The sequence below is a fragment of the Epargyreus clarus genome, unplaced genomic scaffold, assembly GCF_041222505.1.
Source record: "Epargyreus clarus isolate Ecla_fem2 unplaced genomic scaffold, WU_Ecla_fem_2.2 ptg000007l, whole genome shotgun sequence".
NCBI classification, from domain to species: Eukaryota; Metazoa; Arthropoda; class Insecta; order Lepidoptera; family Hesperiidae; genus Epargyreus; species Epargyreus clarus.
The window spans coordinates 15,134,797-15,151,568 of record NW_027332215.1 but is presented as its reverse complement, the minus strand read 5'-3'; the positions used below and the strand labels follow the sequence as shown (position 1 = coordinate 15,151,568).

The following is a 16,772-nucleotide window of genomic DNA, read 5'->3' as shown; positions in this document are numbered from 1 at the left end:
TAACCTTTTTTTAGGGACTTTTTCGTTCTTTTTTGTCGTTTATCTTTTCAAAAACTACTACATAATCTTACATAAATCATCTGTAAGCACAGTGTAAAAGCGTATAGCCGGTCAATGACCCTGCATGATTTAGAATGACATCTGCATTATTTAGAAGTAGGCAATAATGGCATAGCATCACAAATAAATTACACAGCATAGACAGTCAGACGGTTGATTTATAATGCAAAGCTTTCAGACTAAATAATCTATATTCCAATTTCTATCTTTGTAATATTGTTTTCCGTAACATTAAACATTATTATGAAACTAAGACATTAATTACCTTCTGAAGAAGAGCTGGTAGATAACTATATCGTTAAACTCTCTAGAAAACATATTACATTCAAGTCGTTTAACAAGTGACGATCAGTTTGCATGAGGCATGTTTCTGCAATGCACGATACATTTACACCTGTCTCCAACTTGCCTAATGAATTATGCACGGGATTAAGAAGGCGTCAAATAACATAGTGAGTTAGTGACACAAGAGTATGGGAGTTAAACGTTACTGTGATAATTCGAATCTCATTACCCGACTAGGGAGTGTAATGTATTCCGAGCGTATGTATGTATGTCTCAATTTTTGACGCCCCCTGAAGCCCGATATTTTTAAGATATCGGGGTTTTGTTTAAATAATAATTCTCTAGCTATATAAAGAAAAATACTTTACAAAATCTTAATGGATGTCAATTATTATTGATTATTATTATTTCGAGTAGACTTTAAAATATTAGCTTACGTTTAGTTATAAAAAAATTGATTTAAGTAATAATATAAGAAAAAAGAGCAACAATAGTATACATAACATTTAATACAATCTGTTGATGACGAATGAAAAAAATAACTTAATCGGAACGCGCACGCATTTTAAACAAGTAGACTCTATTGGGTACTGTCAATGTCATAAATTGTTTGAATCATTAAATAAATTATTTATAAGGAAGAAAAAATATGTTTCTTTTGTTAAATTTTATTCTCCATCTCTGTACCTACTCCTGAATTTTAAATCCCAAGCATGCATCGCTGGTTTTCTGAAATTAAAAGCTTAAAGATTTCATGTTGATGATTCCCTAGAATTCTCAAAATTGTGAAACGTCTACCAACCAAGGCTCCTATCTTCTCTGGTATGAGGCGCAAATTTATTTGATTCTTAGAAGAGACCCGAACCAGAAATTGGGTAGTAGTAATTCTTGGATAATGTTTTTTTAACGATAATTATTTGTATATGTAATTATTAATAGAGGTACCTACATTTACCTTTTTTTAGATACGTTTTCTCATTGATTGTAAAAACACACTCACTGTGTAATTTCTTTCCCTACGTTTCATAATATATGGGAAAATACTATTATGGAACCCATAGTCACATACCTATATATAAATATTACAAACATTCATAAGGCAATAAACAATTATAAGTTACTATACGATTGTACTAGTTCTTACAAAGTTGTCATTTCTCCGCGGGGTGTCGTAACACGCCCGTGTACGGGGAATGTTAATGAAATTAAAAGAAAAAACTATTTCGCATTCTCTACGAGGACGATTGTGCATCACGATCGCGGAATCTACACCTCGGTCATAAAATGTGCCGGTGTGACCACACTGGCCTGAATTTGGAGAGATTGAGCAAACAAATGGACATACAATCCACCTTAGTCGAAATTCTCCGCACGATCGTATTTCATCCTCATCGAATATTGCTAAAGATTTAGCGATAAAATCTAATTATTTTTTATAACTTTAAAATTTTGGTACAACGCCATATGTATGGTTGTTGTTAATTGTTGCTACAGTTCAGGCTACCTAGAGGACTTTCTATTTCATATCTTATTATGTCTGCCTACTTAACGAACCTATTTTAAGCTTTGATAAGCTTTCATAAGTAACTTAGTTTTCGACGATGTAAGTACTGAACCTACACTGACATCTAGTGGTATTTTTTAAAGCTTACATAGCCACCACCGCCTCATGTTTTCAGCAACTTATTTTCGTCTCCCACATGGAGATGGCAGTACTATCGATGGTTACATATCGTAGGGCAAGCAAGCAGCAAGAATCTTGCTGCGATATTGTAGGGACCTCAAATTTATAATTAGAGTTTTTTTTTAAACGGACTACCAACATAAGATGCAGTGACTATCATATATAGTACAATTATGTTTATTATCTTAGTGAGTAACTGTTCTTACTATTACAGGCAATCACAACATGCATTAAATTAATGTAGCTATAAGTGCTATAACATTAAAAATAAAATTAAAATTATGAAGGGGTAATAAATACTATGGTAATGTAGTAGGTTAAATATAAATAAAATATGGGTACGTCAAAAGTTGGTAACTTTTGATTATTATAATAAATAAATACTTAGTTACCTATATGTTGATTTTACTATATTATATACCATAAAAGGATAAAGAAGTAGTCGTGGCTGCATTGCTGCATAAATCATGAAACGTGCAATAAAAAATATCGACGTGTCTATTATTCCTATTGATAAAATATAACAAGATTACATACAGTTATATTTTATGCTCATAATTGCTTTACTTTAAGTATTATATAATTAAATTAAAATATTAATATAGGGAAGATGTAATAATCTATGCTGTTAATATTCTGTGAAAAAAGACAATTCATAAACACAACGTATATTACATTATCTGTATCTGAATAATTTCATGACAGCTAATAGATAGCTTGACAGTGACAATTGCTTCTCGACGTACAATACTTTACTTTTCGCTTCTTCAAATAAATTGTTCAATTAAACAAGTCGGCCATTGATGTTGTTCGTGTTTTTGTTTGAAAATTTAAATCTTTCTATACAATATGCCGAAAAATATAACCAGTGAGGTGCGGGAAATTATATTAAAAGTTAAAGAATTCATGGACGAAGAAAAACGCATGCAAGTTCCAATTATTCCACTCAGTAAAGTGTATGTAAGAGTCTCCGCGGCCACTGGTTAGTGTTGCAATCTTGGATTATTTCTTACCGTACACTACAAACGGTCAATATAACTGACTTAAAATATAATACGAAAGAAACTACTTGTTATTACGACGCAAAAGCTACGATTCAGAAGTGGCATACTATTTTAAATTCAGAATATATTACACCGTACCTATACAATATGTACATAATAGCTATGGCTTTCTGAAACGAAACAGCTTCTTTGTAATTCAATGTATGTAAAACCTGAAACTGAGATTTAAGAAAATGTAAACTACAAAAAGAGCACTGCAATACTGCAATATATAAAACCCTAAGTAATTCAATCCCAAATAAATATTTCTTTCTTTGTTTTGTAATGTATTCCAAGATACTCCTATATATCAAATTTACTTTCATATTCAATGTCATATAGCCACTCACTAATCTATGTAGCCACTTAATATAGATTTTGGTCCTATATAGTCTGAAATTTTTGAATCCCAGAAAATTTTGTCAGACGTTTGTTTCTAAGAATGTAGTTATCATTTTGTTTATAGTAAGAAAATAGAAAAACCATATGCATCCCAAATCCCCCTCAGGACCTTCATAGAACCTCATATTTCGCCTATAATATTTAAAGTTACCAAAACATATAATTCAGCTCGACTGTATCTATATTATTTTCGATGGATACTTACGAGCTGGATTGCCATAATTTGTCTATGCGTGTTATAGTTCAAAAAATTGTAAATAAAATTCCCATTATAAGAAATTAGCAGTGGTCAAAGGAACATAATAATTTTAAAAACTAATTCATACTTTGTCATTGTTATAGGTGTATCGGAACGAACTGTCCTTAACATTGTGAAAGAAGCTAGACTTGTGGAACAGGGCTTGCTGGATCCTGAAATGTTAAAGCGGGTACCCAAAAAACGTATACGGACTAAGGGGAAAATAGAAGTTGATGAATACGATCTTCAAGTTATAAGAAGGAAGATTCATGAATTTTATGCTTATAAAAAAGAAGTACCCACAATCAACAAATTGTTGCAAATTTTGAAGGAGGAGATAAACTTCAAGGGTTCTAGGGAGACTCTTCGTAAAATTTTGAGGAAGAATGGATTTCAGTTTCGCAAGACGAAGAATAGTAAGGAGAAGGAACCCGCGCCCGAGTCTACATCTTCAGTACCTGCAATGGTTCCACCCTACATTCACACCATGTTTAGCCACAAGAATATTCAGTCCTAAATTAAGTGCAATTAATTGGAACATATGTTTTAAGTATAAACATAGCCAGTGTTATGTAAACATTGACAGCATTTAGCTGCAACCAATATGTACAGCATTGGCAGCTTTTGTGATCAATCTGACAATTTCAAATGTTATGTTATGATGAGGCTCCATTAGCATTATTTGTTATCAAATAAAACTGGTATATTATGATGCCCTGGGGCATGTCGCACATGTTTTACCATGCTACTTTAATAGCATTTGAAACTTTTTAGATGTAATCTTTTAATATTGATTCTGTTAAGTTTAATATCATGACTAATTTACAATAATGAAGTTGTTATAACCGCACATTTTAAATACGTAGGCAACCATTTTTAAATCATGATTTTCAAATATGATGATATATAATGTTTTAATATTTAAATTGAGTCAACTGAAGAATCTTACACAAAAAATATATTGGACATCAACTATTTAACTATTTTTTATTGAAATAAATAGATTTTTAAGGTGTGGATGTAACTGGATGAAGACTTATGAAAATAAAATGGCAATTTTAGCAATAATAATAAACTGATGCCTACGAGCATAACTGGGATATTCTGATTCTTGTGTTTAATTAAATGTATGAAGTGATTAAAGTAATAAATGGATAAAAATTAAATTCATAAGATCTCAGCTTTTATAGTTACGTTTTTAGGACGTATTTTATTATTATAGCAATAATTATAATAGTTGACACACAAATATTAAATGGTAGTGTATGCCTACTATATTATTATAGGTATGCATGTTAAAATAGTTAAGGTTTTATTACATTTGAGCTTGAACTGGCATCAGAACTTGTCTATTATAATTTTAGCATAGTTATATTTTATATTTAGTTGTAGTATTAATATTATGGTTGATATAATACAAAAATAAAATAAAAATTATATAATCAAGTCCTTTTTTTTCATTTACCATTTTACCACTGGATTTATTTCATCCAGAAAATTATGTGATATCCTGATAATAATTTAAAAAAAAACTGGATTATCTTGAGAAATATATAACATGATAAGTATGTCAGATCCATGGGCAATTCATGATAACATCTCGTATTCAATGATACAATAATAATAGTTTTATGTGGCTAAGACTTCAGAGGAATGTTCCCACAAAAAAATAAACAACTGATATCCATACTGATATTGTTTATTATTATTTAGAAGCATAGTATACATACAATAAGACTGATACTAAATTGACATATAGCGCCATTCCCACATTCAAAACTAGTCTAAATCATGATAACAATGAACAATTATTATATCTACCAACATCACGCAAAATATTAATAGCCTAGCTTTATCGAATCCAGAATTACATAGAATACAGATATTAAAATATTTTTCTAGCTGAACTATGAATAGTGGATCAAGATTATCATAAATATGTAAGTACACTCCTGTAGGATGAATCAATGCACGCACATGCATAAACTTATGATACAACTAAAAGTAAAGTGTTTGCTAAACATTCACATCAAACATTCAAGGAAAGATTTCACTAAATATGCTGTCTAGAATAGATATGGATGGCTGGCAGACTTGGTGATATCTATACAGTCATACTAGGATAAGAGATCAGTTAAAACACTATGTATGTGTTACGTCATTTATGGATGACTCCATATAATTTTAAATTAAACTTATAGAAATTTAAATAGTAATAATTAATTGAAAGGAGTATATTATTAACGTCCAGAACAGTATAAAATATATCCCCATCACTGAACACTTGTAATGATTTTCCGCTCTGATAGATTTATCTATATTTATATTGTGCAATTGACACCGTTATTCATAAATTTTGTAAAGATTAAAGAATAATAAGACAGAAGAACGACGGTTTTTAGTTAGTAAAAATGAATTGAATGATATCATAATTGATAAATATTTCCTCAATAAACTAAATATTGTTAATTTTACAATATTAAGTAAGACTTCTAGTACTGAACTTTAAGAAATTTAATATCCACAAATATAATTAATATTAAACCACAGGAGCAAAAGATGTTAGTAGATAATTTAATTTATATTTTAAGCGGCGGTTTACATAAGCCGAAGTGCAATTTTAAATATTATTCAAAGATAATTTGTGGTGGCAGTTATGTTCGAATTGACATACCTAGTTACAATTACGAATATAAAAAAAAAACAAAAGGTCGATCGATGATCATAGGTGCATAACAATTTCTTCTACAACATTTCCACCTGACCTTTTATATCTATATAATCTAAATATAAGCTGAAGTATAACTGTATTAAATTACACACTATTCATTAAAAATTTTACGAGATACGAGGTCGATAAAATATCCTTGCTATTAATTTCATATATTAATATATATCTGTAAGTATTCCTCGCATTATTACATATACTTTAATAATGAAGTTTAATATCCAGCTTTATTACAAATAATGTTGCCACACACACCTGTATTTGTTTTGTACCCAATCTACAGGATTTCTCGAAAATGGATCTTCGATCGTTCCTGACATATTTGCTGTCCAACTTTTTTTTATAAGTTTTCGAATTATCGATTTCAATTTCGATTTTTATAGAAGAATAACTCGACATTTATGAATCGAAATGAAACCACAGAATCGGTTTTCTCTCGGATGAAGAACTAACATCTCTAAAACCTTCTAGACAAGTGTCAGTCGATCGAAAAAAGTGGCACGCCCGGGCAAAGAGGGTACCCTCGAGACCCGAATAATCCCTACCCACCCCCATATTGCAAACGCTGACGCGGCATATGAGAGACCGGTGGGTATGAAGTCCCATCTTGCTTGTTTAGTTTTCGTACAAATGAAGGTACATGTCATTATGTCATTTATTTAGATACAGGTCTATGTTGCCACACGATCATCTAACACCAGAGTTAAATATCTACACTACAAATCTACATTGAACTTTTCAGCTCCTATCTTACAGCCTGCGTTAACATATGACATTTTTTGTAAATGTCTAACAAAATAACAGCACCTGATGTAATTATCTCCAGTGTTTAGACCATAATATATAATATATCACAACATGGGGTATAAATCCTTCAATATTTTTTTGTACATGAAATATATTCAACAAGATATTGTAATTGAGATTTCAATTGTTTGATTATTATTATACAACAATATGACTTCAATGTAACATGCTAATCTTAATACAAAACTTGGTGTTACAACATTCGTTATATATTATTATTGCGAACGTACATACTAGCGCGAACTATACACATAAAAGCTCTGATATTACTCAAAATAAAACAGTCCAACTTTAACAATTCAATACATATCTCTACAGCAGTATAAGTTACCTTAGTTCTAAAATATTTAATATGTTGCACTACTTATTTAATCCACTAAAATCGATTTTAAAATGTGTGTAGCCAAAAACAAATTTTACTTAAAATATAAGTACTGGAAAATATGAAATAATCTAATGTCCTTTCAATGAACTATAAACCATTCTATATTCATTATATAAAAAAGGAAAATCAATGAATTAATAGAATTGGCGGTTACAAATGGTGAGAAGCTTATATTCCTATGTGCATATCAACAATCTAAGACACATAGATATGAAAATTTCAAGAATATGTAAGTAGGTACATAAATTAATAAATGACACATTTATGAAATGAAAGATTGTATCACTAGTAATTAATGTACCTACCACATACCAATAGTATTAATATATTCAATACTTCTATAACAGTACAATGATATGATACCCCAAAAACAAATTTATTGATAATTAACCTAATTATTATTGCATAAACGTTTGTAATAAAATATAAATACTCATTTATCTAAGAAAATAACTTTACTACTGTACTGTTAAGAATAATAGTTCATAGAATATACTATTATTTAAACAAAGATTACCTTTGTCTAACATCATATTCATTTTATAATATTTATTGCCTCAAAATTATTGTAACATTAATAAACACTTATTTTTCTATACAAGATACGAAGTTTTCAAGCAATATGCAAACTTTTCAATTATCTTTGCTTTTAATGTGTGCGGCAATCTGTCCTACAGTCAAGATGATGTTAAAGACTGCACATGGACACCTGATACCCATAAAATTGATCACAGACTTGCTGCTATCCCTGAGAGCCTGGTGAGAACATTTTATAATCATGGGCGTACATAAGGTAGGGTTCAGGGGGCCTGCGCACCCATTTAGCATATTTGTGAAAAGAAATGTGCTCGAATATTGGTTATTCGTTGTCAAATTTAGATAATATCGATTCCGCCCCCTTTCCTCTTTGCATAAGGTGAGACAAAATTTACATTTTGAGATTACATAGTTGACCTCGACTACGACCTTTTTAGAACCCCCTTAATAAAGATGTAGCTAAGCCCATTCTCATATCATACCTAAATACACCCTAAATGTATTCCATTTTGGGGGCAGTCAACAATATTGCTTAGAATACACACCTATAACAAAATACTAGATGACAAGCAAGGTAACCTGCCAAGTTGTAACATGATCTTTAGCACAAGCCATCTTCATCTTCAGTCTTCTTATCTTGATTTTCCATTGGCTCATTCTGTGCTTGTTGGAATCCATTTCCGTTATCATTCTGAAATGCAAGTTAAACATATAATTATATCTATCATGGCATCATCATCAACCCATTACTGTCCCACTGCTGGGCACGGGTCTCCTCACAGAATGAGAAGGATTAGGCCATAGTCCACCGCGCTGGCCAAGTGCGTATTGGTAGACTTCACATACCCTTAAGATTTTTTTTATATATCTCTCAGGAATGCAGGTTTCCTCACGATTTTTTCCTTCATCGTTTAAGCAAGTGATAATTAATTTCTAATACGCACATACATTTGAAAATCAGAGGTGCTTGCCTAGGATTTGAACATCGGACCCCCTCGATCGAGAGACCGCGTTTCTTAACCACTAGGCTATCATACATTTTCAAATTCAGCCAGTTTCTATTAGACAGCATTCCGCCAATCTGTATAGTACTAGCATAATATACTCTGAGTGGTCTAGCACTCTCCACTTGTGGGCATAAACACATGCCAAGCAGTATGAACTAAAACGGTTTTCTTGTTTATTAATATTAAGCATTTGTTTACTTCTATAATCCATTAGCACTATTATATATTGTTATGTAACAAAAAATGTTTCACCCCATTCCAGACTACAAATTTGATTTTATTAAATTCGATATCAATTGCAATGAGTTCGAAATCAATTATTCTAAATATCAAACTATTATTGAGTCTTCTATGAAACCTTCATTATACTACACACATTACAACACTAAAATGCCTCCTTACTAGAAATTAAGAATTATTGAAGGTGGTAGAACCCTCTTTGGTTTGACTCCGGCAGCACTACCGCCACATCCTTTCTGCTTAATGTAATGTGTTTGTACTAATAGTAGAGTTAAGCGCTTCTGGTTTGTAGGTTGTGGTAAGGGTAACATACTTTCCCAAGGCGTTCCAGCGTAATCCTCAGGGGTAGCGGCGCATCTGTGGCCGACCTTGGATAGGACTCCGGCGGCACCACCGCGACACCTATTTCTGCCTAATAACAGCAGTGTTAAGCGCTGTTGTGTTCCGTTTTGAAGGATGTGGTAAGGGATACATACTTTCCCAAGGCGTTCCAGCGTAATCCTCAGGGGTAGCGGCGCATCTGTGGCCGACCTTAGGTAGGAATATCTAATTCTATCTGCGGTTGATTACATATGTCTGTGGGCGGCAGCAACCACTCATCATCAGGTGGACTGCCTGCTCATCTGCTCCAAGATTGTATAAATAAGATAAAAAAAAAGAGAGAACTTACGTCATTATTCGGTGCATTAGCACTGACGTACGACGGAGCAGCATTCTCCCTCACGGTCGCCCTCGGGGCGGGATCGATGCCTTCTGGCAAGGGGATGGTGGCGGCGAGCCTGGCGTACTCAACGTCCATGCTGCGTATGAACGGAGAGGCCAGAGCACGCTTCGCCGAGTCACGATCTTCCTCGTCGTAAGCTTGCAGAAGTTGCTCGATAGTTTGCATTTCAGGCACCTCGCAGTTGTTTCCCCATTCCTTTTCGTACAAACAAACATATTAACATAATAGTGATAGAATTGCATTATAACACATAAACCAGGAAGACAAAAACAGTAACCTAAACACATGGATTGCAAATTATGATGAACTAACCTAATAAACTAACAGTATGGCCCTAGCAAGGTAACTATGCTAGCGATGCCAAATGTACCACGTCTAATTTTCTATAATCCATAATATGTCAGATTAATAGTGTATCTACTGTATTTTACGTACATACCTTGTATGCTTTTTCAGCTGCCACTGCATCACCACGAGCCAACTGCACCAAGACGATGGCCACCGTGAGCCGCCCCATAGCACCCATGTTGCCAGCCTCCTGGTGGAATCCAATCTCGCGGCGCAGACTGTCCACTGCCTCGTCATAACTGTCATTATAAATTATAATTAATGGCAAAAATACAACCAGTAAATTGAATGTGTAGACAATAAAATTTACATCATATTTTGATATAGTAAGTGATAGTGGTATTTCTAAGCTCTGCATTGGCACTAACACAATATGAACAGTTTGGCAAAGTACATACTTAATTTAAACAATATAAATTTAACACATTGACTATACCCAATCCCAAATCTGCCATAGCATAAATACAGTAAACGCTCCAGAAGAAGCAGCCCTTCGCCTTATCAAAGTGTGGTCATAAATATATGTAATAATAAAAATCATACCGCTGAAGTTTTACAAGGATCCTTGACGCCTTGCTAATATACTCGGAACCTTGATGTTGACTGCTTTCAGTCTAAAACAAGCAATGTTTACTTAATAAGAAATGTTATTCATGATTATTAAAATAAAATAGTCTAAACTGATATATCAATTGAAAGTTGGTAGAACCCTTTAGGGTTAGATTCTGGACGCACCACCAACACACCTCTTTCTGCCTGATAACAGCAATGTAAACGCAAACTTAGGGATAGTGATGCATCTGTGGACGACCGCAGCCATTAACTACCAGATGAATAACATTCTCATTTATATTACAAAAACTTATAATTTGGTCATTGGTTTGGTTTGGTTGTTGGTTGGTGTTTCTGAAATATATTTAGATTAACTGTTTAACTTACTGAGGAAACATCAGCTGCTTGCTGAAACAAGGTCACGGCCAGCTCGGGTGCATTCTCTTCGATAATCTTAGCCGCCTTGTCGAGGACATTAGCACCCGAGTCGCCAGAGCCATGCTGCTGGTAAAGACTGCAAGCGTCGCGTGCCAGGTTGAACAACTAAAAATTTAAATTCCACAATGAAACATTTCCTTTACAGACATTAAGACACTTCTTTTGTAGCGTTCAGAGGCATTTCAACTGTTTCCTGCCTAATAGTCAGGAAATAATGTCAAATTATGATGTGTCTGGTGTGAAGGGTGTGGTAGATGATGAATATTTTTATGAGGAATTCCACGCAATACCAATGAAATCGTCAGAGGTAGCAAAATATCTGTGACCAACCTACTGTACAATTTTAATCCTGTTTAGGGTTAATTATATGCACTAGCTGTATGTTATGGAGTTACTTTCGCTACTTCTTCACCATAACAAAACATATAACTCAAAAAGTGCTCTGTAAAGAACTTAATTTGAATTTAAAAAAATATTTGATTTATGGAGGATATATTTTATATTACCTCTTCAGGCGGAGAGGTTTCTTTGCTGACAATAATTGCATTTTCCAAAGCTTTACCAGCATGGAAGAACGAGCGATTCTTCTTATATAACTCCGACGCCTTCAAGTGGCAATCCTTAGAACTCTTTAAGTCTCTGGCGATGCGATAGCATTGAGCTAAAAATTAAAAAAAAAACTTTAAATCCTTCATTACTTCTGATTCATTTTAAAAACTTATAAATTGTTTTGGTTCGACTGATATTTTAATTAACAGCAAAACTGAACAAAACAATTTTACATCTTACACACTCATAATAAATTTACTCACCAGCTTGACTATATTCATCTGCAGCACTGTCATAGTCTGGCTTCCACCGTAAAAATGATGTCCTCAAACTGTAAATTGGCCAAATTTCAACATAGGTTAGTAGAAAGAGTAATGATCTTGATGTAAAAGAACTAAATTAAAGCTATTATAACTCACACATATATATATATATAGAAGAGCCTCAATACCACTTTTATATACTATACAAGTAACAGATGAGCATACAGTCCACCTGATGGTAAGTGGCTACTGCCGCCCATGGACATTTGTAATCAACCCCAGATAGGATTAGATTCCTACCTGAGATCGGCCATAGATGCACTGCAACTCTTGAGGACTAAGCAGGATCACCTTGGAGAAGTATGTCTCCCTTACTACACCTTTCAAACCAAAACACAGCAGCACTTAATACTGCTGTTATTGGACAGATAAAGATATAGCAGTGGTGCCACCTGAGTTGAACCACAAAGGGCTCACAACACCCAGTGGCAGACTAAGGTTGTCTGAGGCCCCCCAGGACCGGGGGCCCAAGGTGGACCATCCCTTCCGCTAAAACTAAATGGTAATGGTAACTAAAAACCCAGGACTATTTTATCTGGGCTTAAACATTGAGATAGCTTTCTTGGTGCTCCTATTAATTTATTGTAATTGTCTCTCAGCAATAATATTTTTGTCAAGCTAGTGGTTTAGTACACTAAGATCGACAGAACCCTGCTGTGCGGGGTTCCTTTTTTTGTGCTAATTAAGCTATGTAACAGGAACCTAACCAATGTGACTAACAAACTGACATGTTTATGTGCCACATTTTGAAATTATTCACTATCGAAAAATCGGATTATTTTTTATATAATTTATTACATTAATCTGCAACTTAAAGACTTGTTGGATCTATGCGTAAACCCTTCGGAACCGTTACAATTGTAGAACTTGGGCTACACAGTGTTACCAAATTGTTCGAAAATTTCGACTAACGAGTTGATTAACTAAAAATGTTTGTTTATATGTGGCATTTAAACGAGAGTCGTATTGGCTCGTTTTAGTTTCGCAAATTTGGCGATTGCGAATATTCACGACATTTCACGTTTGAAATGGATTAAAAATTGATTAATTATTGGTTAATTTACATGAAGTAGCTCCAAATTTGAAAAAGTAATAAAAAATAATGGGTGATTTCTGAAATTCCATCTTCGCAAGGGATGCTTGTCTAGTATTCCCCTACCGTCCTATATCATCCGTAATAGAAAATTCGACGGATTATATTGTACAGTTTAGCCAAATCAAATTAATACAGGGTAATCATAAAGAGTAAGGCGTTGTCGCAACACGCCCTTTTTAAAAAAATATTTGCTATGCATCTTAATATTAACTTACAATTTCTCCGCTGCTTTACAATGTTCTTGCGCTTCGTTTAATTTCGCCGACATTTTTAGTATGTATTGAGTTTACTGAATTATTATACGTAACACTTGTGTATTCCCAATTACATAGAAACTCAAGAAACTGGAAAGAAAATCAATAAAGATTTGTCAATCCCAGAATTCACAGTTTTGGCACCAAGTACCTATGTCAAAGTTGTCAATTGTCATAAACTGTCAAAAGTATGACATACAATGATTTTCTTAAACATATATTTAAATTCATAGTAATACTGCGTATTATGCCTACAATTATTAAAATACAAAATATAAAACAAAATATGAGATGTTTTCTACAAACACATGACTCACGATTCGGAAAATTAGAAACGTGTTCATCTTTATTGGATCCAAAAAGGTAATCGATTAGATAAAAAGATACAAGGATAGTAGCGCCATCTCTATTACTAAAAATTTGTAATTAGATGTCTCTGGCTGGCAATATATTCATTGAACCTTGTTTTTTCTGTTCCATGCACTGAACATATTTTATCCAGAATGTATTTTCATATTTTCAACCATAGGAACAATGGTATAGTCCGCGTAAAATAGCTAGTCCGCTCTGTATATAGAAATGAATCGCGTTGCCATAGTAAATCGTATGACTACACATGCTCGCAACAACTCCAGAGCGGATTAGCACTTTGGCGCCGTCTATACTTGGTATTAATTGATTTACGCACTTCATAACGTGACTATAATAAAAAGAATAGTCGTTTTAATTTTTCAATTACAGAATTTATATTTTTAGAAAGAAGTCAAATGAACTTAAACAGAATTGTGTTAGATATATCATGTGTCGGCATTGAGTGTAGCTTAAATCATTAAACCACTTTCATTTAACAATATTAATAAAGCAATTGCTTAGAAATGCCAAATTTTAGCTTTATCGTAATCGTATCGTAGTCTTGAATGTTGGATTACTAACTTTGAACCGTAATAACAAATACAGAAATTTAACGAAGAATAACAAATATAATCTTGTGAAAAAAATTATTCTCCAGTGGTCTTCCTGGGCATTTTATAGAGAACTCGCTGATCTCCGACGGGACGCAAACGGAGTCCCCTGAGGGCAGAAGATTTGGGCTCTCCTTACACAGGCTTGCAGTCATCACACACCTTCACGTGTTTACACCACACGTGCCGTTATCTGTAGTAGGATCCCTGCCTTGTTGAAGCTCTATATACTATTATATCTACTGTCCTCTCGTCGTCCAATACAGAGGTAGCCACTTCCCAACCTCGCATTGTTGGTGTAAAATATTTTACAACAATATTTTCGAAAAGTAGTAGGATCAATATGGTTCAAACGGAGAAATACCATCTCTAATAATTAGAGAAGCGCCGAATATTCGTTTGGTATTCGGTATTCGGCGTATTCGGCATATTTTTTTGCTATTTGTATTCGGCCGAATTATTCGGCTTGGTGCCGAATATATTCGGTTCGAGTAGGTATGTCTATTTTCGCGTATACACGACACGGTACATAACTAAAACACAAAACTTCTTATGTAAGATTTACTTATGTTACAACTCAAAGAAATCCTATGACAAATTTAATTTAATAACCTCAAATGAACATATTTATTACTTACGAGCTGTGCCCCGCGAGAAACACATTCACCCACGTTAAAAGTGTAAATAATCTGAAGTTTTCACCGGATTTAACTTTTTTGCGCTTAACCCTAATTCTTTTTCCAAAATTAATGTAGCCTATGTTACTGTCTATAACATCAGCTAACTGCCAGTGAAAGTCCCGTCAAAATCAGTACAGCCATTTTGAAGATTAGCCGAAACAAACCAAAATTTAAATAGTATGTTTTTGTTATAAGTACCGTATATCCTTTTATTTTATATTTTCCTTTTATGTTATATCCTAATAGTAAAATGTTGCTGTTTTTGACATTACAAAGAGACACTTAAATTTTAATTATTTGTATAGATTCTATAGTTAGTATAGTCAACATTTATTTTAAACCTCAAATCAGTATTTCTTTTTTAAACTTAAATAAATAAATAACATTTCAAGGTTTTAATGAACACAGGTAACTGGCAAATTGACAATAATGGACACTATAAAAGAAATATTAGAACCTGTTTACGCGACAAAACAATGAATTGGTAAACCGAATAATTCGGCCGAATATCCGGTTCGGTAAAAGTTAAACCGAATAATATTCGGTATTCGGTTATTCGGTGAAACCACTATTCGGCGCATCTCTAATAATAATAAATGAGTGGGGAATTTATAGGTATGTATGAGAAACATGTGTATGTATAAAGCATACCCTAGATTTTTTCGTTACGCTAATATAATGTGAATCATGAACCAATGTGAGGCAAGTTCTAGCGCATAGCTATGAAAATAAGGCAATTTCATGAGCTCAGTTTATGTTTAGACCAGAGGCAGACGCCACAAAATGTTCAAAAAGAATCGCCTGAGTTTAGAGCACGCTTAGAATGAAAGATTAATAAGAAACTCGCCAATAAATGCTTGTGGTGCGGTGTAGGCGGGGTTGGAATAGTGGACAAAAATACTTGCGTCTGGCTGGACTGACTACTTGATATTTGAATGCGCGACGATGTTATCCCACTTTATAGGTACTTCTAATTGTCGACACACCTAGTTATATTATGATCTCGGTATATAGGTACGTAATATGAGTATATAAAACAAATAACCATGACAATTTTTAGTACCTATAGGTAACATAGGAACTCTACTTAATATTCTCTTTCCTTTTCCTTTTTTGGAATGTGTAATTAATTCGTTGACTTCGTAATCGTTATAGAATTTATTTGAAGGTATTTTAGAGAATTTAAACATGATTGGCTGCCAGGCACTATGAGCTAAATACTAAGGACACATGCATACATAGCTGCGATAGTATGGCATCTGTTTTAGCCCTAAGTCTCCATTCCATACATATTTTATGCAGCCGAAGGAGTTCTATCGATACAAATGTTTGAATACATGTATTAATTATAAAACCAAAAGTATGTACTTATTGGACAAGAATTATGCATTATTACTAACAGGAACTTTCTTCATGCACTTCGCACGTTT

At 33.4% G+C, this 16,772-nt stretch overlaps 2 protein-coding genes across 2 annotated transcripts; one reads left to right on the top strand and one right to left on the bottom strand.

The window, feature by feature from the left end:
* The first annotated feature begins 2,748 nt into the window (after nt 1-2,748).
* LOC140743512 (uncharacterized) lies at nt 2,749-5,158 on the top strand. The gene is made up of 2 exons (XM_073074844.1): nt 2,749-3,011; nt 3,817-5,158. Exons 1-2 carry the CDS (start codon nt 2,879-2,881, stop codon nt 4,227-4,229), a joined length of 546 nt encoding a protein of 181 aa, XP_072930945.1. The 5' UTR covers nt 2,749-2,878; the 3' UTR covers nt 4,230-5,158.
* Nucleotides 5,159-5,395: 237 nt separating this feature from the next.
* LOC140743506 (gamma-soluble NSF attachment protein) lies at nt 5,396-13,856 on the bottom strand. Its single transcript, XM_073074827.1, has 8 exons — nt 13,662-13,856; nt 12,291-12,358; nt 11,985-12,139; nt 11,428-11,583; nt 11,032-11,102; nt 10,580-10,727; nt 10,087-10,335; nt 5,396-8,860 (listed from the first exon to the last, which is right to left on the bottom strand). The coding sequence occupies exons 1-8, from the start codon at nt 13,712-13,714 to the stop codon at nt 8,771-8,773; spliced, it is 990 nt and encodes a 329-aa protein (XP_072930928.1). The 5' UTR covers nt 13,715-13,856; the 3' UTR covers nt 5,396-8,770.
* Nucleotides 13,857-16,772: the final 2,916 nt, after the last annotated feature.